The 23241-nt window shown below is 36.1% G+C and overlaps 2 protein-coding genes across 6 annotated transcripts in view; one reads left to right on the top strand and one right to left on the bottom strand.

The window, feature by feature from the left end:
* The window catches only part of CSMD3 (CUB and Sushi multiple domains 3), a 1109294-nt gene that overhangs the window by 685757 nt on the left and 400296 nt on the right, over positions 1-23241 (top strand). For all 5 annotated transcript variants that reach the window (XM_084749143.1, XM_084749142.1, XM_084749141.1 and 2 more), the window contains 2 exons: positions 17974-18112; positions 21243-21430. In XM_084749143.1, coding sequence (XP_084605269.1) covers positions 17974-18112; positions 21243-21430 — 327 coding nt within the window. The remainder of the gene's footprint in view (positions 1-17973; positions 18113-21242; positions 21431-23241) is intronic.
* LOC311578993 (large ribosomal subunit protein uL18-like) lies at positions 14373-15377 on the bottom strand. The gene has a single exon (XM_084749146.1). The coding sequence runs from the start codon at positions 15336-15338 to the stop codon at positions 14448-14450; it is 891 nt and encodes a 296-aa protein (XP_084605272.1). The 5' UTR covers positions 15339-15377; the 3' UTR covers positions 14373-14447.

Genomic DNA, 23241 nt, shown 5'->3' with positions numbered 1-23241 from the left:
CACATGTTTGTAAGACAGCACTCTAGAGGCAGAAACAGGTGGATGCATGTGTGTGTACGCACACATGCATTTGAGCATATAAAACCCAGTGCCTTGGGTACAAGTTTAAAATAGTTTATTTTTGCCTTCACTCTTACATGTGCTCCAACTGAATATAAAATTCGATGTCTCATTTGTGTCTGCTCATTTGAGAATATTTGATGTATTTTTTTTAAGTTCAGACTTACACTCACTACCTATAATTTACTACTTTCATCATATTCAACACATTTGCAGCGTCTCATAATGAAATAACTTTAGATAATGTAATTACGTGTCCCTTGTGGCTCTCTTGATTAAAATCTTCTTTCCTTTGTACTTTAAACACTGTGTCACCTGAGTATCCTGAAGTAGATGACTTAAGTATACTTTTCAAACTTTAAGAATTATTCACTTGCAATGGCTACTGATAACTATGCTTGCAGGGTTCCTCTTAAAAATTAACGGAGCTGCACAGTAAAATGTGAAATAAGGGGAAACAAACTAATGTTCTACCTTTATATCATACTTCCCCATTAACTGATCTATCTCTTCTCTCTCTGTTCCAAAGGATATGTAGGAAATAGGAAGAAAGTTACTTTCAGGAAAAAAAGGAGTTGGTTTCAGGAAAAAAGTTCCCTGTGTCATGTTTAGAACAGGTGACATTGATATGGTGACTGACTGGGGTCTGCAGAGAAAGGCAGGCAGCTGGAGTAAGCAGTGGAGGTTCAGAATTATCCTGTGGCTTGTCTGCAGTGAGGAGCTATTTCAGTTAGTGGTGACGTCATCTGAACTGGCTTCTCCATTTCTCTGGTTGTTGTTTTCAGGTCTCAGTGGGCAGACACAACACACTTCCTGATAATGGCTGGATTCCATTGCCTTATTTGCCTAACTAGGGCATTGATTTTAAAGTTGACTGACGCCTAACTACATGGGGAGCTAAAACTAATGAAATCATAACAACAAACAATTTTATGAATCGCTGCTAATTCTAGAAGGCAATTTTCCACTACCTGTGAAAAATGGATGCTATTTAATTTTTTTTTTTAAAGTAAGGCACAGTGTGCTGAACTCTAATTTGGCACAGGCCATTAAGCTCTCCAAATATCTCAAAGAGACATTTTATGAATTTTCATAAGGAGTCTATTTCTTTCTATGTGAGGGAAACAAGAATCACTCATCTTTTCTTCTTGGTTGTGTTTTCAATAACACAGTGGGGACATCAGTAGGACAAAGATATAGCCAAGGAAGGTGGAGTCAAAACAGGCCAGGAGCAACATTGCTGTGGCCCTTGCAAGGTTACCCAAATCCTGTGTGATTCTTTAAGTTGGTTTCATTTTTTTTCTTTTTTAAAATTTATTATAATTTATTCATAATACATGCCAATTGTTATCACCTCGCTAGTATCTTAAGTTGGTTTCTTATTCAAGCAAATCCTACCTAACTTTGGGGACAAGAGATGATTTCTTAGTTGTGTTTTTTTTTTTTTTTTTTTTTTTTTTTTTTTTTTTTAGTTTTTTAAATTTAATTAATTTATTCAGATTACATCTCAATTGTTATCCCATCCCTTGTATCCACCCGTTCCACCCTCCCTCCCACTTTCACCCTATTCCCCTCCCCTATATATGTGACTGAGGGGGACCTCCTCCCCCACTATATGGTCACAGCCTATCAAGTCTCATCTTGGTAGCCTGCTTATCCTTTCTCTGTGTGCCACCAGGCCTCCCCATCTTAGTTTTTAATTAAGACCTGCTATGGTTTGCCTGTTTCTGAGTCCAAATTCTACATAATGACAACCAACCAAAACAACAACACAAAACAAAAAGCAATTTCTTTTTTTAAAATTTTATTTATTTATTATGGATATAGTTCCTACATGCCAGAAGAAGGCACCAGATCTCAGTATAGATGGTGGTGAGCCACCATGTGGTTGCTGGGAATTGAACTCAGGACCTTTGGAAGAGCTGCCCATACTCTTATCCTTTGAGCCATCTCTCCAGCCCCTACCCACGAAAAATGTTTTAAATGAGAAATAAAGTATTATTGCTCCCTCCTGCCATCTCTCAACTTGCTACCCAGGCAGTCTCGTTGATATTGAAAACACTGTTTCTGTCCTTTTCGCTCTTTATACATTTTTTGTTGTTGTTTTTATTTTACATGATCCATCATTTAGTGTACTAGCAATCCTCTGGTAAAAAAAATATTTCACATTTTAGTTAATGTCTTTCATTATCTTCAAAACAAACATTTGATTTACAAGAAAATTAAAGCATGCTTTAAATGTTCATTTTGCATTTTATTCCTTCTACATGAAGCAGTGTAAATGAAAGGCATTAAAAGTGTATTATTAATATGAATTTATATGTATATATATTACATAGAAATATCAAATTAGTTAATAAAATCTTATAGAACAATGGAAGTGTGTTTGATCGGACAACTTGGGCATGCATGCCCTTTGAGATGCTCTTCCCTCCTCCCAGCTCTTCTCTAGCACAGCTGACTAGGAGCACAGCCATTCAGCAGCATCGTGTTGTGCTCTTGAGGATCAGTCGGCCCATTGATAGAAACATTTGTATTTGAATAAGGATAATCCTAATGTGTTTCCACTGATGAAGCTGGGTTCATTTCGAGTAGTTTGAAAATTTTTGTGAGACAGGATAGACGTCTATGTTTTATTCAGTAATCTGAAGCCCGATGCTAGTGAATTAACGAAAATTACTGAAAACTTGAACTTCTCCCCATGAAATAATTTTCTCCAGTCTCATCATCATGGCAATTGATTAAATATTTTTTTTTAAGCCTTGCAGTTTTTGCATCTGATTAACGGAAAAGAATTGTTTCCATAATCACTACGGAAGTCAGTTCGTACTCACCACTGGAGTCAATTCACATCTTATTCTACAAGTGCTCACCTCCGCTAAGTAGCAATCAGGAATTGTAACCTTCCATCCATATTGAAAGTGTACCCTGAATATATCTGGCTACATCTAGGGTTGATATAGGTTCAAAGTGGAACTGAATATGGAACTTCAAAATGAGTCACACAGAAATCTTACCCCCAACTCTCATCTTCTCCGTTTTTTCAATTCCTCACTTACAGATGCTCTGACGGAACTTTCCACTTCGGCTGTGCTCCTCACAACACCACTGTTCCCACGTCCATCTACTTGCTCTATGCAGTGCAAGCTCTGTGCTGAATGCCTGTTACTTTCATCACTACATTCACATCTCTCTCATGAAGTTCTCTCTTTAATATACTTCAATTTTGTATCTTTCTTCTCATAATAGAAATCAGTTTTTTTTTTCTTCTCTCCCTGATCAGAATTCCTTAGGAGCATTTCTGAGGTCATTGTCATGTAGACATGCATGATAAATTCTAAAGCTCTTTCTATCAGCTCAAATGCTAGGAAGAGATGGGAAGGCTACAGAAGAGAAATGCATGGCATAGATGCACTTATATTATAATTAACTCTTCACCTGAGGGTGTGACTTTAGGTCTCTTCAGCCATGGGATCTATGCTCCTTTTGTTAATTTTCTTTGAAAGGAAACAATAGGTGCAGTATTTTCTCCACCATGGCAAGCAATGAAAGTAGAGACATCCCTGAGCTCCTAATTCTGGAATCCTTTCCTCACCCTGCAGAATATCATTTAATATAGCTACTAGAATTATCTTGTGTGTGTGTGTGTGTGTGTGTGTGTGTGTGTGTGTGTGTGTGTGTGTATGTGTGTGAAGTACTGCTACATAGAATGAAATTTTAAAGAAATAGTCTAGAAATTTTTTCTGGAGCTGATGGATAAAATGACAGCTGCCTCATTTTTTACTAAGACATTTTGTTTCTATAGCCTCATATGATCCTGTTATTATTGCTGAACTTTTGTTCTCATTCAGTGTTTTATATCTCATTTTGTTTCAGCTTCCATTTATTTTTCTAAATTTTTGGGACTATTTTGACTTAAGTATTGATTCTGTGCTGGTTTTTTGTTGTTGTTTTGTTTTGTTTTGTTTTGTAAACAGACCTCAGTTCACTCTGCCATATACTTACACAGGTGTGTTGGACATTGCAACCTCTTTGTACCTTACTCTGTACCTTATTTGGGGGAATCCAACACTTTCCAGAAATTTTACTAGTTTTAGAGTATTTACTTTCAAAGTTTTCACAGAATTATACTCACTATGGTAGTGACGCAAACATCCACTAAATGATAACTTTAAGCTTTGTGCATCCCAAACGAAATAAATGTACTTTGTGAGTGTAGAAACAATAACCAGATTAGGAAATAATACAAATGTGACACAGAGTGAGACAGACTACTTTGAAAGGGACAGATATGGTTACAAGTAAATATTTTCCATTTAACAAAAATAATAAGATAAACAAGAGCCATACTTTTGATAACTGAGAGTGTGATTCCTGATCACTCAAAGAAAGACCTCAGTGTAGAAAAACAAAATGACCTGAAGTACGGTTCTACAAATACTTTACTTAGAAATAGATCAGGGGCAACCCTTCCCACTGAGGAATGCGTTGGGCTAAGGGGGAATGTCTGATTAATTATGCATCATGACTACCTTCCCTCCTTCTTGAGAAAGTAGTCTATAATCCCTAGTAGTTGCCTTTCCTTTGCATTACCTAAGAATATTTTTCCAGATGACTTCTTAAAAAGTTTCTAATAGGTCTCATTTTTGAGAAACTAGGTGACAGTGTTGAAATATGAACTTGTAGCATCAGGAATTCACCTGGCTAGCCCATCCTTCACTCTTCTCCAACTGCCATTTCTATTTCTGGGTTCTTTCTATAATGTCCTTTCGAGTATACATTAAAATTTCATCGTGTTTTTTTCTCACTTATTTTCCACCTGAACTACAATTTTCCTAACAATTTTGCTGTTGCATGGTTCAATTGTCTAATGTGATCTAGGCAAAGTCAGAAAGTATATGAAACGTGTACAAGAATAATTGATGAGCAAGATAAATTGATATCGATTTTCTTTTATTGGGGTGCTAACATTTTATATAATAAATGCCACCTTCACAAATATCTCCTCAATCTTTCCTTGCATTCAAGGTACACTCAAATTTTAGGTAATCATCATCATCAAGTTATCTTCTTCTTTCTCTCAGTGCTTACACAATTGACTTTTTAATAAGCCTTTTTCTTCCCTTCTCTATCCTATGCTCCGTTTATATGTGCTCAGAACTCCTGCCTTATCTGAAAACCCCAAGTTAAAGTGGCATATACACTGCTGTGCTCTGTCCCGTAGAATGATAAATTCACCCCATTATAATGTTTCATTTCAGAAGCTGTCCCGTTGGGTAGTGGAAACATTGTTTCCCTTACTACAAGAAATTATGTATTTTAAAAGAAGAGATAATGTTTTTGACATAGCTTTTCAAGCTACTTTCTGAGTCATGTACCAACTTTATTAATGCTTGTTTCTGTACTTTCCAATCATAAACCAGCCAATGTATTTGAAGAGAAGTTCAAAAAAAAAAAAGGTGTCACACAAAGAGACTTAGAATAAAACAAGAAAGTTCTTGAGGGCTCAGACTGTGAGTTCTAAGTGATATTGAGTTTTCTGCTTAAAAAAGCAAGACAGTTGAACTAAATTAGTTCTTGTGTCTCTGCTGAAGATGCAGAAAGTAACACTTCCTTGGTGTGAGGTTTTACATTCATTGGCTGATGTCATTTTAAAACAGAGGACTGTGTTCCAGAATCACAGTCAAGAAGCCTGAACCAGAAAGTTAATTTGCAGAATCAAAATGAGCAGTCCATTAGAAATTATCTGTCATTCTGTTACAAAATCTGAAATATATAGTTTACAGTTTAGTGCTAGATTGCTTTATGTCCGTGGGACAAAAGCTAGAGTCATTTTGGAAGAGGAAATCACAACTGAAATAATGTACACCGGACTTTCATTGAACGATGATTGTGGGAAGGTCCAGCTCACTGTAGCTGGTGCCATGGGTGGACAGATGGCTATTGGTTTATTAAAAATAACTAGTCTGGTCAAACTATGGGGAACAACCCAGTGAACAGTACCTGACCATGTCCTCTGCTTCAGTTTTTGCCTCCGGGCTCCTACCTTGAGTTTCTTCCCTGACTTTCTTTGCCAGAAGGTGATGTGGAACACTAGGCTTAAATAAACCCTTCTCTCCCCAGATTGATTTTGATCATGGTGATTTATCAGAGCAACAAAAACAGTGATTAAAAAAATCGAATTGTCTCAGTAAATGAATTATGAAGTTGTATAAATCTTTATGGGAAACATGTTAAACAAATCTAAAAACTAAATTCCACTTAATTAAATATACTTTTGTGGCTCACTTTTACTTCTTTTTCTCTTTTCTCATCTCTGTACTTATTCTTGGTTGGAGTGAGCTTACTAAAGATGTCTTGACTACTTATTGTTTTGTTCACTTAATTAATTATTTTTCTTTAGTAGAAAATGTTATATAACACTTTCATGCTGAAATCTCTGAGTTCTGTTTACAATATACTTGTGCTTTCCTAAAAAATCCCATTAAGTATATTATTTCTCATTTTTTCTGAGTTTATATGTGCCTTCATAGTAGGTTTTTTGTTTTTTTGTTTTTTTTTTTTCTTCTGGATCTCTTAAGGCTCTGATACATGTATATTTAATCCTAAATACTAGAAGCCTCCACCAATTATAGAGTAGCCAGTAGTAGCCTCTTTATTCAAAAGAAAGCTCCCAGAATAACAGAAATGGAATGTTGGCCTTTCTGTTTACATGATCGTGTTCTTGAATATGATTAGGACATAAAATACTCACTGAACTTCTTTAGAGGAAAAAAACAGGATTTCATTTAATGAAATACATTGGAAGAATTGTATAATTGTATTGGCTCAAAGCTGGTAACTTAATTAAGATGCTAACTTAAAACTGACTGAATGGAAAGTTGCCTCTTGTTGAGTCTCATAATCACTTCACAATATGGTCTTTGTAGTTTTTCTAACAAGAAAAATATTACTAGCAAATATGAATATGAAGAACTGAAGCCAGTGTTTCCTGTATCCTAATTACTAACATAGACCCTCTACTACAGAGAAAAAAATATGTTAAAATCTTTTACAGACAAATGAGGTTTAGAGACCTGATGTAGGATGTATAAGTTAATTCTTCTCTCTCGATAATATGTTCAGGCATTTCACTCTTAACCCATCTAAGCTGAACTTGGGGAAGTTAGAGAAACCTGTTTTTTTTTTCTGTGTATAAGTGTTATATTCGTGGGGTGTTGATGGTTTTGTTCATGCCCATCTAGAAGAGTGAATAGTCATGCCTTCACCATATTCCAAACTGAATACAAGCACTTTGGGAGACTTGCTCATGGAGAGTGTATATATATATATATATATATATATATATATATATATATGAAACTGAAGACAACACTTTCTAATTAGACAAGGCTCCTAGTAGAAGGAGGGGAATACCAACCCATTTGAAAAATCTTTGTCCCAAAATTTGTTCTGTCTACAAGACATGCAGGGATAAAGATATAGAAGATAGAGCAGAGATTGAGGGAATGTCCATCCAATGCCTGGCCCAACCCAACACCCACAGCATTGAAGAGAGTGGCAACCCCTAACTCTATTAATGATACTCTACTATGCTTGGCAGACAAATTGTCCTCTGAGAGGTCTCAACCCAGCAGTGCTTCAAAACAGATGCTGAGACTCAGAGCCAAACATTAGATGATACATAGAGACTGGTGAAAAAGTGGAGGGAGAATAAAGGGACTTGGAGGTGATAAGAGCTATCTATAAGCGGACAAACAAAGCCAACTAGCCAGGGTCCAGAAGGGCATCCTGAGATGGAAACACCAAAGAAGGACCGTGAATGAACAGGACTTAGGTCCCTTACACAGTTGTAGCCAAAGGTCAGCTCATGTTTCATGTTGGTCCTCTAGTAAGGGGAACAGAGGCTGTCACTGACATGGACTCTGCTGCCAGCTTTTTTTTTTTTCACTTCTCTCTGGTGGGACTCCATTGCCAGGCCACAGAGGAAGAAGACAGACTCAGTACTGATGTGACTTGATGAGCTAGGCTATGTGGGAAAGGAGAGGATCCTCTCTTTGGAGGAATAGGAAAATGGGAGGAGGGAGAAGGGGGAATGGTGGAACTCATAGGTGAGGATGGATGGGGCTATGACCAGGATATAGAATGAACGAACGAATGAATGAGTGAATGAATGAATGAATATGAATAATAGCCTGCAATTGCCATGACTTGTGAACATTGGAAATGAAAATGGTAAACAGCTACCAAGTTGAAGATAGGCAGAGCCTTTTAGTTCTAACAGTTTGACAAAGGATATGAGTACCTTCTGTATCCACCAAGTACCAAAGTGCATACCTGGAATTGGCTTCTTAAGAAATGAAATATAAGAAGGGATCATAAATTTCTCATAAGAGCTGGGAGCATAGAAATACTTACAAATGGCTGAGTTTACTCTGTTGTGTAATACAGTACTGAAAGACATGTCCTGAGTCTTTTACTTTCCAAAAGACTCAATGATTCTACTGATGTGACAGCAAGCATTTCTAACATTTGGTACCACCACCACTGCCAAAACAATAGGGGAGCATGACCTCCTTCATCCTAAACCTTACTCTTTCTGTGAAGGAAAGTGAGAGGATAAAATGTAGAGAGGCTACTGTTCTGTATTGCAAGAGTGAGACAGAGATTCACTAAGTGGGAGTCCTCCCACCGCACACTTAGTATAGATAAAGATAAGCAAAGGGTTGAAAATGAACAGCTTTTTGTTGTTAGATTTTTTTTTTATTTTTAATATTGAAAGTAGTTATAAAGTTAGAGTATAGTTTTAAGATGTTTGCTTTTAGGAAAAGGAAGGTTTGACAGTGCATGTTTGAAGAATAAGTCAGGAAAAAACTGAGAATGAGACCAAGCTTTGTGTTCGCTCTAAAGATTTCAGAATGTGCCATAAAATGCTTACTCAAGCAAAAACTTTCTTGCCCTCAGAATAGATCTCCCTGAATTGTTCTGGTTTATGTTGCCTCCCACTCCCTAGTGAGATATCTGAGAAAATTTTTTAGAATGAATAGGATGAAACTCCAGTCCCAGGAGAACTGTTTGGAGGCAAGGCGGGACTTGCATGCCTGATGAACTTCCTCATTGAAGATAAGGAGTTTTCTCTTGAATCTCAATTAGCCTCAGAGGAAAGGCAGCCCTTCTGCACAGACATCACATTCTCTGCGGAGAGAGTTCTTTTGAAGAAGCAATTAGAGTAACAACTCTATGCATATATCAGAACTGATTTGTAATTCTAATACAATGTGTGTTCACACATGCACATGTTTATCTCACAGGGTGAACTCCTTCTTAACATTTATATAATCCTGAGTTTCATCTGTAGGGCTACCATAAGGCAACAAATAATAGCCATCGGCAGAATTTATCTCCTAATGTTTGCTAGGATAAATTTGAAAAAGAAATAGAAGAAATATGAAAATTGAAGAAGTAGAATGAAGACTGAAGTCCCTGGGGGCATTCATACTCTTCCATTTTGGGTAAATATAGCTTCATCTCTTTACAGATAAGTTTCAAATATGAATGACCCTTAATTTTGTTGAGTCATCACCCAATGATCATAGGTGAGATATACTTAATGATCATTTACCACAGCTACAGACACAAAGCAAATTACAGGAAGGTAGAAACAATGGAAGTACCAGTGGGTGATGATGTGAGATGTTGAGTTTATCAGGCACTTATCCACAGAAAGGTCATCTCTCTGACCACATGCTGGAATGCTTGCTATTTTTTTTAAATTAATTGTTGCAAAACCTGTGATCAAAACTAAGCTTTAAGTCTCAAGTTCCTTTGTGAGTACTCGTGTATAACTTTACTAAGATTGCTTCCTGCTGGTAAAACTTCTAACTTCCTCAGAACAGTTTTTGAAAAGAATTTAATCTGATTTCTATCTGAATAGTATAGATGCGTGTAGCTCATAAAGAATACTAGGCACTTTGAGTATGTTCTTTTTTTTTTAATAAAATTTTAAAAGAAATGAACTAATATTGAATGCAAATTATTTATTTTATGTATCAGAAAATTTAATTGGGGGAATTGACCTAGGTCACCCCTTTATTTTTTATATGCTCTTTTCTTTGCTGCAAAATGGGAACAATAAAGGCAAGCAACTGCATCTCGCTAACATGTCCATGCTTTCCCCTGTATCAGTAACTTTTCTGTCTTTGTTATGAAATATCCTTACAAAACCATGCTAAGGGAAGAAAAGGTTCATTGTGGCTGGTAAGTCCAGAAGGACTGCATTTCACTGTGGCAGGGAAGAGATGCCATCGGGAGGTGGATGCCTGTCTGGCAGTCAGAAGTCAAAGGCAGAGAAAGGGAGGCAGGGCCATGGTGTGAAACCTCAAAGCTCGCCTCGAATGCCTCCTTCCTCTGAAAAAGTTTCACCTCCTATAGGTTTTACAAACTTGCCAAACAGCATCAACAACTGGGCACCAAGGGTTCAAAAACATAAACCTCAGGAGGATTTTTCATGTATACATACCACATTCCTTTTGCTTTCAGAAACAGGAGAGAGACAACATTCAGATCTCTGAGTTAGAGACACACCATATCTTTCCATCTGGGCTTATGTTTTGTAATGGGGTTTATGGGATTTGAACACCATAACTAGAAGATCATAATGGGGCGGGCTGTTTAACATTGTGACTTGTGGATCCAGCCTTATAATGCTGTAAACATATACTTCAACACTCTTCCAAGGTACCCAACAATTTAAAAGTCCTTGCATCTTATAATTCCTACAAACAAAACAAAACCAAAACAAATTTACATTAACTTTTTCTTCTCATTAAGTAGAAAGCACATTAATTTTTCTGCACATACAGTATATTTTTTTACTGCCTAATCTCTCTCCTCTGCATATTCTTTAATGTATCTTTTGGCAAACTTTCTTTCAGGGAAGTTTATTTTTACTGCCTTATTTCCCTTTTATGTCCAGAATGTCCCTCTGAGCTCAAGCATGTACTTATTATGTTTCATGTTGACTACATCTACCTGCCTTTTAAAAATTCTGTCAGAACTGGAGAGATGACTGAATGAAGAAGAGAGCTAAATCTACCAGGAGCTCTAACAACAGATCCCAACACCCTTGTCAGACAGCTCACAAATGTCTATAACCTCCAGATCTAGGGGACCTGATGCTGTCTTCTGGCTTCTGCAGCAACCCACTTACCCATGGTATTCACTCACGCAGACACATAATAGGAACAATAAAAAAAAAAAATCAATGTGTGTGTCTATTCAGGGCAGATGAACTATTTTATATTTTTAAAAATAATAAGAAAATCATTTTAGCAGAAAGTAAACTATCAGACATAGAAAGCTCAATGCCTTTTATCAATAAGTGAATGAAAATAATTCCAATAAAGCTGTTAGCATAGAGGTTAAAAGCTCCAAGAGGTGTTAAGAAACTTTTAGACTGAATAGGCTAGTCTCCATTTTTGTCAGTCTCTGACTCCAGTAAAGCTACAGGAACAACAGTAAGCATTCCCTAAATGAATATTTTCTTGGAAAATTAATTTAATAAATTTAAAATGAAGTAGTTCCCAACTTGCAATTTAAAGATTTTAATTTGAGTCTAATCTCTGTAATTACTTTGGCCCATGATTCCTATCAAATTATATATTGTATGATATTTCTCCAACTTTAAGACTAGAAAGTAGAAAACCAAAATAATCTGTAACTTAATTTTAGGGGGCTGTTCAGGGTCATCGCAATAGAAAGGGGAGATGGAAGTAAAGTGCTCTGCAAGAGAGGCATGCTTTCTAAGCAGTGGTGTGAATGTGTAGGAAACTGCTGGATAAGGGACACCGGAAACTGCCCAGAGTGATTAGCTCATTTGTTTTCCTCAAGGGCAACCTAATGAAGTCTTTTCCTACACTTCCGCAGAAATCAGGCAAAGGACTTTTGATAACATTTGAAAGAAGAGGCACAATTGCTGGGTTGTAAAAATGTGAGAGTCTGGTTGAGTACAGAATGATTTATATCTCAAAGGGAGAAAGAGTAATTTATGGTTGTTAAAGTAAATGTTCCAAGTCAAAAGAGGCAGAAATAGGGATGCTTCACCAAAAGAAGAAGGCTTTTTAAAACTTACTCAAACTGAGCTTTGTCTAGATCAAGTATAACTAATATATTTTGTTGCTTTGTAAAATCTAGGAAATAATGTCCACAGTTACTACTTTCTTAATTTACACATGAGGGAGCAAGGCAGATCCCCCAACAGAAAATCCATCCTAAATTTTATGATATAATAGCTACTGGTTAATATTTGACTTTATACAAAATCATTTTACAAAGGGCTACATATTTCACCACTCTGTGTTTACAAATATTCATGTCTTCTTTTTACTTGTATTAAAGGTTTATCACACCCAAAGACAGTAATGATTCAATGAAAAGAAACCCACTTCTTATTTTTTGATATTTTACACACTCTCTGCCTTCATTAGGTTTGCTATTGCTATGATAAAACATCATGTCTGAATGCCAGTTGGGAGAGAAAGAGTTTTTTTTTTTCTTTAACATTTCCATAATACTGTTCACCATGGAAAGAACACAGGACAGGAAATCAAACAGGGTAAGAACCTGGAGGCAGGAACTGAGGCAGAGGCCATGGAGGAATGTTGCTTATAGGTTTGCCCTTCATGGCCTGTTCAGCCTGCTTCCTTTTGGAACTCAGGACCACAAACCCAGGGGTAGTGCCACCCACAATGATCTGGTCCCTCTCCTATCAATTACTAACTGTAAAAAATGTTCTGCAAGCTTACCTACAGGCCAATATTAAGAGGCATTTCCTCAACTGAGGTTCCCTTGTCTCAGATGATTATGATTACTGCTTGTGTGTAGTTGACATGAAACTAGGCAGCCGACTCTTGAAGCCTAGCTGAATGGTATCGGCCTTCATGTTTAACCCCTGTGTGCCTGGATTTCCCCACTGTTTTAAATAAGATCAACATCCATCCTGTTTTATGTGCCAAGGATCTGAGGACCAGTTTTGCTTCTTTTGCATTTTTGTGTCACACTCTGTCATCAATAAACGTTTTTGACTTTACGTTCTAAATACATCATTCATCTCTTTCCTGTAATAGGCTTATGTCAGATTCTGATTAAGCCTTTATAATTTTTTGTGAAGTATCCTTGCTGATCTCAGAACGTCCATGATGGATTTAAATGAAACTCTTAACTTTGCTCTACAAGTTTTCAATAATTTATGCTTTGCTTTCAGTAATAAAAAAGCCAGGTACATATCTAATGAACTCATTTTCATCATCTCCCATGTCTTCTTGTTCTTTCAAAAACTAGTTTGATATTATTCACAAATATCACACTTACTCAACCCTGTATACCTACCTTCCCACATGCTGTTGTTTCATTTACAATATCCTTCATTTCCTCTCTCCTGAAGGACTCTGATTCATTATTTAAAAATCAAATTAACTGTGCTCTGTGAATCCTACCTATCCGCTAACATGAGCATATCTTTTCCATAGAACTTAATTATTTTTAATGTTTTCTGTCTTTGACATTTTGAAAATATACAGAAGCATTGCATCTTTGTATAAAAATTATGACAAATAACAACCATTTTTAGAACTTCCTAGTCAGGACACCTCTTTCCTCATACTTATTGATGATACATAAATTATTTATAATCTTTATACTCACAGTTATTCAAAATAATAGTGATCTGTCTCTGTTTCTGTCTGTCTGTCTGTCTGTCACCATCTCTCTGTGTCTCTGTGTCTCTTCTCTCTTCTCTCTCTCTCTCTCTCTCTCAACCTTAACCTTACTATGTAGCCAAATTGACCTTATCTTCTTACTGACCTGCCTTGCCTTTCCCAGAGCTTGGGATTATAGTCACATAATTACAACCAGGGCATGCTTTACTAGAGATTTCAAGCTTGTTAACTATGCACACAGAACTATCAACTGAACTCTCTCTCCAACATTTCTTTTCTTTTTTGTTTCCATCTTTCTTTTCTTTTCCTTTCACTGTGCTTGTCCCCGTACCCCACTCAGCCTTGCTATACAGCCCAAATTGGTTGGAGACTTGCAAAATTCTTGTTTCTGTGATTGTTGGCCCCATAATCAATAAAGCTAGTATTAGAAATATGTGACACTTTCCCTGACCCTGGACTTGTCTTAGCATACCACCTGACAATTAGAAACTATTTTAAAAGTTAGATGTTGCATAACAAATGTGAGTGAATTAGTTAGCCGACTTTTGAAAATATTTCTTTACAATTATAGCATCTTTGCTGCTAAGTATTCCAAAATTTCTTTTTTTTTTTTTTTGCTTGGCCAATAAGTTTATTGTCTTTATGAAAAAAAACTCTTCATAGAAAACTGCTTTAGCTCTCAGCAGCCCGCTCCTGAGCTCTGAGGAAGCTCGCTTTCTTTTGAGCAACCCGATCTTTCTTCTGGGCAAGGGACATTTTAGGACGGTTCCACCTCTTCTTCTTCACGTCTCTCTTGGGCTTCTTCTCATAGACTGGATTCTCTCGGATAGCAGCGTGAGCTTTCTTGTACATCTCCTCCATGTCTGGAGTGATGTTGTTCTTTATGTACTGAGAGAACTGTTTCTTGTATGCATCTTCATCTTCCTCCATTAGGTATCGCATGTAGTCTGCAACGTTCTGACCCATGATGTGCTTCCGATGCACTTCTGCATTGAACTCCTTGCTTTCAGAGTCATAACCAGGGAATCGTTTGGTACTATGAGGGATAGACAAGCCTCCATCCACAGCTCCCTTCAGGGCCCCAAAAACTTTGTTGCCAGTTGTAGTTCGGGCAAGACCTGCATCCAGATAGTAAGTGAAGGCCCCAGGCTGACCGTCAATGCTTTCCACATTGTACTCGTCTCCCGTCACCTGCACCTGGCCTTCGTAGATCTTGTCCATGCCAAACCTATGGAGAAGCCTGCGGGCCAGCAGCAGGCCAGTGCAGTAGGCTGCGGCGTAATTTGTCAGGCCAACCTTCACACCGTACTTTGGCAGTTCATGGGCATACGCTGCGCAGACTATCATGTCCCCTTCTATACGGGCGTACGCAATCTGGCAGATGATGTCTCTGTTGGTGACCCGCACTATCATCCTGTACTTGGGTGTGTTGTACTTATTTTTGTCCTGGATCACCAGTCGTTTCCGGGCGTAGTAGTCAGTTTTACCCTCTCGCCGCCTTCGGAATCTCACTTGGTACCTCTTGAAGTAGGCCTTATTCTTCACAACTTTCACGAAGCCCATCCTGCCGAATAGACAACCCCGCAACTGCGGCTCCACGCAGACCTCTCCAAAATTTCTTTTACTAAACAGAGATATGCCTGTCTTCGGTATTCCTTTTTTTTTTTTTTTTTCAGTTTATCACCTTTATATTTACGGAAATAAAAACTTACTTTAGGTATAAAATGTATATGTATCTCTGAAGTATCAAAAGTTACTATGTATTTTAAGCATTTGGGGAATATAACAAGTATAGAAAACTTTTTTATTTTATATCATTTAGTCTAAGTGAAATGATATTAATCTGAAAGAAAATTAGTACTATATGAAGAGAATTATTACATAATACAGTATTTTTTATAAGTACCATATATCAAACTGTAGTTTTTAAACAACTAATTGCTTTTATTTTCATATTATCACTCATTTTGCAATTAGGTTTTCATAAATGCCATCTTTCTTGTAGATATTATCACCGAGACCAAGTGGTTGTTTGAAAACTTACTTCATTTCTCCTGCATTCTCAAAGGCTTTCAACTCCTCACTGCTTTCTGGAGGATTTTTCTTGTCCTCTTGAATGTTCCAGGCTCCCTTCTGTTCACCTGTTGCCTGGATTGTGCACTCTGGGCCCCTTGCTGTTGTTGCTCTGCAGTTTCTCTATCCTGGCATTTACTTAACAGCTCCTTAGACAAAGAGTCCTTTTCTGGCTGGCCCATCTGAGCAAAACTCTCTCAGGTTTCATATCTTCTATAGATTTTTTTTCTGTTCTCAGAATTTTGGGATGATAATTTTGGGGAGAATCTGCTTTAGTACATTGATAAGCATCATAGGATGGACATTCAGAAAGCACAAGAGACATCTTCCTGGTAGGATTGTTTTCAAAGAACCCACCCATCTTTCTCTCCCTCATCCCTTGGGTGGAGGGGCCAAAGTGCCTCTCAATGCTTTCCATTTTAACCATTTTTGGTCCTTCCTCAGTTGTTAATTTTATGACTAATTACTTAATTTAGTGACTGAATAGATTAATGCTTTTCTAGAACAACGTGAGTTGATGATATAATAAAGATTTCAAAATATGCTCCACATTGCCTGCATATTTTCTGAATAAATACTCAGTGATGTCTTTTAATTTATGTTAATTTAAGTGACTACTGTATACATAGATTCATACTTGAAACATATATAACTATCTTACATGAAATAAATTATATGTCATCCAAAGTGAAGGAGTACCTGATCCTCAGGACAATGATCTACCTAGAAAGCTTTTAGGAAATAATATTGGGTTCAGTTACGTGACTGGATGTGGTTTATTAATGAACATTATCATACAAGTAGCATGTCTTACAGTTTCTCATGTCTTACTTCACTCAAGACAGATTGATTGTATACACATGTAATTCCAGAGTAAGAGTCCCTAAGAATGGGATATTCCATATTTGCAGCCTACCCAAGCCATCACAGACTATTCCTCATAACAATAAAACAGATATCAAACGAATGATGATTTTCTGAAATGGATGTTTTATACAGATAATTTTTTTTCTTCATCAGCTTGTATATATTTACTATCTTATTTGTCTTTTGTCTTGTTTCTCTATTGGTGAATAACAGGAATAAATTAATATGCATAATGTTAAGTTTTAATGTGAAGTAAAATAGAGACAAAAATAAGTAAAGAGAAATATAAACAATAAGAGAAAAATTGAGCCTGGTGTGGTGGCTCATGCCTTTAATCCCAGCACTCGGGGCACAGAGCAGGTGGATCGCTGTGAGTTCGAGGTCAGCCTGGTCTACAAAGAGTGTTCCAGGACTGCCAGAGCTACACAGAGAAACTCTGTGTGAAGAAAAAGAAAGAAAGAAAGAAAGAAAGAAAGAGAGAGAGAAAGAAAGAAAGAAAGGTAGATAGATAGAAGAAAGAGAGACTAGTAGTTTTGTTTGCTTTTTTTGTTTTGTTTTGAAACATGGTCTTGCAATGCAGCCTTGGTGGGGTTCAGTCTCAAGGATCCTTTTTAGCAGTATTACAGTCACATGTCACCATGCCTGGTTAGAAAAAAATAAAAACCATTCCATACACGTATTAATTAAAGTAGAAAGCAATATATCAAAGGAATATTTTGTATCGTGTTGAGGCTTTTATTTAGATTATATTTGATTCTTGTTCTTTGCCAATATTGTACATCTTAAAAATAAACTTTTATTAATTAGCCATGGCTCACATGAAACAGAGAAGGTGAGTGGCTGATCAAGACCTAGGTCATGCCAGTCAGCGTGGGGAAAAAAATCATAAAAGAGCTTAGGTGAACTCTTCTAGCTACAGCATAGATGACAGAAAGGATTAAGTACATGGATCTTTACATTCAAAATAGCTTTAATAACCACTTAACGGATATTTTAAGAGAGTTATTTAAATCATAGGTGCATTAGGTAAGGAAGCGCATGCCTGTCATTCTTAGTACTTAGGATGCTAATGTAGAAAGACTGTGGTGAGTTGGCTCACCTGGGATACATAGTGAGTAGCATCACAGCATAGACTGAATAACAAAACCTGTCCCCACAAACAAACAAACACCAAATAAACAATTGGTGGGACTGCAAACAATTTACATAACTTATTCTGAAAACTCTACTCTTACTGTTCTCTGGTTTCATCTTTCAGCTCCATGTGGTGGCCACTTTTCGGCTCCAAGTGGTGTAATTCTCTCACCAGGATGGCCAGGATACTACAAAGACTCTTTGAATTGTGAGTGGGTGATTGAAGCTGAACCTGGACACTCTATCAAAATTACATTTGAAAGGTCTCTGCAAATGTTTTTTCTATATTATACAAAAATGAGTAGACGTTATACTTGGCATTCAACATTTCCCTTACCACATCAATAAGTAATTTTAGAAGAATAGTCAATTGCTGTGTCTTGAATGCTTAAGAAGGTCTGGCCCCCTTTTGACCTTTCAGTCTGTTCTCAAGTTCATTTTTATTTGTTTACTGCAGTACTGTTAAGATATGCAAGACCTTTTTGCTCTACATATGCACAATACTAGATATGAATATATGACCTTTAACTTAATTAGTTTAGTTGTCCTATATTTTTACGGGCTTGTGAATTCAGCTCTTCTATATTTCTAAAAACAAAGGATGTATAAAATAATTTAAATACTGTCTCCCAATGTAAAACACTTATAGGTATTATTATATACTTACCCAAGTAAATCCAGGATGCATTCACCATTTTAGCCTGGTGACCACATTGGCTGAAAAAAGTTTATCTAACCCTGTCTACACACACACACACACACACACACACACACACACACACACAGATGTATGTACATATTCATACATGTATGTGTATATATATATAATAAGTTAACATATGAAATATTTACTGATGAGATGACATGAGGAAATTTACTTTAAAAGGTCTTTTGATGTACATAAAATTTACCATCTATTAAAGACAAAGCAAAATTGATACTCTGAAATGGATGTGCTCATTTACATAGGATCAAATGATGCTTTTCAGTGTGTGGTTTAACCAACAGATCTTTATTTCCAAAATTTCTAATGACCAGGAGTCTGAGATCAGACTTTCAGGTTGGTTCTTCTATAACCTTTATATGTTTGTTTGGTTTTTGGTTGGGTTTTTATCTCTCATGTGTCCCTATGTTTTGTGTGTTTCTGTGCCCTAGTCTCCTCTTTACATGTATTAGGGTATATTGGATTGAAGTCCACTCTCATGAGCTCCTTTTGTTTTAATTCCCTTGTTAAAGACTCATTCTCCAGCAAAACTGTCTCAAGATCTGGGAGGCATTAACTTTTCAACATGTAAAGCAGGGCAGTGTTGGCGCACACCTTTAATCCCAGCACTTGGGAGGCAGAGGCAGGTGGATCTCTGTGAGTTTGAGGCCAGTCTGGTCTACAAAGCAAATTCCAGGACAGCCAGGGCTACAGAGAATCCCTTTCTCAAAACAAACAAACAAACAAACAAAACCAAACAAAGAATAAAGACAAAAAAGTGAATTTGTACAGGCACATAAGCATTATTTAAATATTTATGTCAATTATTTCAATTTGTTTTTGATAGCATATCATATTGCTAGCTCTAACTCACTCTGTATATTAGGGTCACTTGAGCTCTCAGTCTCCTCTAACTACACTACCATGCCTAGCCAACATGCCTGTACTCCCGCCATTGTGATATCTGACTCACAGTAACTGTGAAAATCATGGTCATACGGAAATTAGAATGCCTGAAGAATATGTCATAACTCCTCAGTGTTTCAGACTAAACAGAGCACAGTTGTGTTACTATTTTTTATTTCAAACATTCTTCATACATACTTCCTTTATCTGAAATGCTCCTTTTGGGAATAAATTCCTCTGTGTCTTCACGCACATGAAAGCATGAGAGATTTATTTTATCATGTTAAACACACCCTGTGAGGGTAGTATGTGTGTGTGCACGGATGTGGGCATTCTGAGTGTCAAAGGATGACTTAGGGAAGATGACACTCTAATTCTACATGTGTGTGTCTCAGGGATCACACTCAGATAGCGGGTTTGGCAAATGCCTTTACCTGCAAAGCTCTCTCTCTCTCTATTACATATAAGAGTTTTAACTAGAAACTATTTGAAGAAAATGATTCTAAAGCATCTTTTTCTCTCCTTCTTCCTTAAAAACCCTCAAGTACTTAAAATATACCGTATCCTTTGTCAGAAAAGGGTTGCCTATTAGATGATCACCTTGTAATGGCTAGCCATTAAAAGAAAAGGGGTAATTTAGCAACAAATGGATGAGCAAGCACTTGAAGTTATTGAGAAAACAGATTTTATTCATTAGATTAGAGAAATTAAGTCATCACGTGGAATAGACACTCATATGTTAACTGCATCTTACCATATAAATTGACTATTGACCTTATAGCGTGTTGAAACTTAATAAGTCTCTTATTCTTTTTATTAAGGCACTTTAAAACAAATAATGCTTTATTTAGCATATCTAATAATGGGATTTATTATGAAGTTATCATAGATGCAATATGCTTTTTTAGTCCCTATTTTTGAGAAGTTGTTTGCAGTTCATGAATGTGATTATTATAGAGCTGTGATATTTGTTTTTGATTTCTCATGAGATAATTTGAACTGAAAATGAAACTTTTAAATTATACATACTATAAAAGAATAAATATATGAAAACATCATATAAACATGTTAAACAGACACAGTCTGCAGATAGTAATGAACTTAAATAACAGTAAAATGACATTTGAAAAAGAAGCAGAGAAGTGTTATATGAAATTTTGTACTTTCAATATTAAATATATTTTATGATTCTGTGATTATGAGGGGAGGTAGGTTGTGCCTCCAGCTCTGATAACAGGCATTCCAAAACCACCTGCACCTCAGTCCAGGGAGCCTAATGTCCTCTTCCACTCTCTGTAGGAACCACACTGATACATACAATCCCACATGCGAACACACATATTAAACATAAAAAGAAAACAAACATCTTTAAAGCACTATATGATTTTTTTAGTTTATATAAATCGGAGACCATATTTGAAATTAAGTACTATTAAAATGAATATAAAACAATACAGTTTTCCATAGAGTTGAAGGTAACAAGTAAAAGTGACTTGAAAAGTGCCTACTTCCGGAAAAGGACATTTATTTACTAAAAATGACCTATACCACTCAACAGATACTTTTCTTATGAGTATGAGTACACATACTTCTGCCTGGTAATTTCCCCATGTAAGATCCTGGGATTTAGACAGATCTTTCAATAATATTTTCAATACCAGGTAATCTGAGAAATAATAAATGTGGTTCAAAAATAAACTCTATTAGTAGATTAACTAAAATACTAAAGTCTTGTTTCCCCATAGGTTTTCTAATATGTTTACAATTGTGCCTCTTCATCCTAGATTTCAGACTGAACTCAATTACGATGTTCTGGAAGTCCACGATGGACCAAATCTCTTGTCCCCATTGCTTGGGTCATACAATGGTACACAAGTGCCACAGTTTCTGTTCAGCAGCAGCAACTTTATCTACCTGCTTTTTACAACAGACAACAGCCGTTCCAATAATGGATTCAAGATTCATTATGAAAGTAAGCAATAACAAATACTCTTTTATGTTCACATTTTGATTTTTTTCCCATTTCCTATTATCTTTATATTGCTAAGAGAAGTAAGGTATTTACCTCTTTAGTCTTCTAAAGTTTTCTTTTATAAACAAGGAAGCTAATATTTTGGAGTATTTATTTGCACAAGTTAATGGTGCAAAGTTTTAAACCCTAGCTACCTACCTAATATCTTTATAAAATAAAATGCTGAGCAGATGTCGGAAATATCAAGTAAGTTTAGTGCATTCACGCCTTAATTGTTATGTATGGCTTAGAAAACCATATTAACATGTAGTCAATACCAGCCTGATATACTTGTAACAGTACCCTTCTTTTAGCACTTCCTTCACAAAATGTATTAGTCTAGCATATTTTACTAAGATGAATTGCAAATGTTGTCCATGTCAAATATTCAATTTTGTTCTGTATTAAAGTTTAAAAATATATAACTATTAAAGCGTTAGATATACATATATATATATATGATTGATATAATAGTTTTAAAAAGGGTTAAGTCAAGTTGTAACTCAAAGTGTGGGGCTCAGTTCAAAATAATCAACGGTTAAGAGCCCTCTGCTTCCGTTAAAATGTCTGAGCTAAAGCCAGCGAGACATCTCAGAAGACAAAGCTCTAGCACTGCCCATCTGCCAGCCTAAGTTGATTCCCAGAATCCATATAAAAAGGGAAAGTAAAAAAAGATTCCATGAAGTTGTCTTCTGACCTCTGTATTTTCACAATTACATCAGCACACCTTGCCATACATCATAAATACAGGCACAATGATACCATATATATATATATATATATATATATATATATATATATATATATATATATTTTCAATTCTGTCTCTCTGCCTCCCTTTCCCTAACACTCTCTCTCTCTCTCTCTCTCTCTCTCTCTCTCTCTCTCTCTCTCGTGTGTGTGTGTGTGTGTGTGTGTGTGTGTGTGTGTGTCTGGATTTTCTAGAACTTGCTATGTTGCTATGTTGACTATGTAGGCTTCAAATCCAGAGATCTACTTCCTTCTGCATGAGATTTAAGTCATATGCCACCATACCTATATTCTAACTTTTTAAAGACTATAACTTTTTAAAGACTATTATTCATGTAGAAATGTACTTCTGATTTACAAATATTTTTCATATGTATATATCAGTGACTGTACTACAAAGGGCATTATCTCTATATAAATATGTTTATGTGTGCATACAGAAACTTACTTATATATACATAAGTATATGTAAACTCCATATTATATCATGAGATAAATTTCTATGTTCATTTACATGAAAAAAGATCTTGAAGATCTAAGTTAAGAAACTACGTGTGGTTATTTCAAGCATAACCAACATTATTTCTTTTTATCTTCCAGTCAATCCCAGTACCTCAATATCAACTTATTCCATGTGAAATGCATTATTTTATATTAACTTGTGAATATCTTTTGGGGAGTTGTTCTACCCAGTACCTTAATGGACTTCTAATTTATACTTGATACATAATCATTGCTTATAGTTTTGAAATGTTATTGTCCACAATATTGTTCAGCTGCACTAACTTCTTTTTCTTTCAAGCTTTATCACATCAAAGTGTATTTCTAGATAGTGGAAAATGTAAAATAAGGTTTATCAATGACTTGGAAATTCAAATGCAATAAAAAAAATCTTAGTTGGAATATGTAGTTTAAGTTGTAATTTTAAAACTGAGTCAGGAATGCCAATATTAAATGTCTATTTTAATATTAATTTTTTCAAAGATCAGTGAGTACTAACATTTGGACACCTTTTGTTTAAT

Source organism: Acomys minous, assembly GCF_964271855.1.
Source record: "Acomys minous genome assembly, chromosome: 12".
In the NCBI taxonomy this organism is placed as follows: Eukaryota; Metazoa; Chordata; class Mammalia; order Rodentia; family Muridae; genus Acomys; species Acomys minous.
Note: the sequence above shows the minus strand (reverse complement) of the source record. Positions and strands in the feature narration are given on the sequence as shown.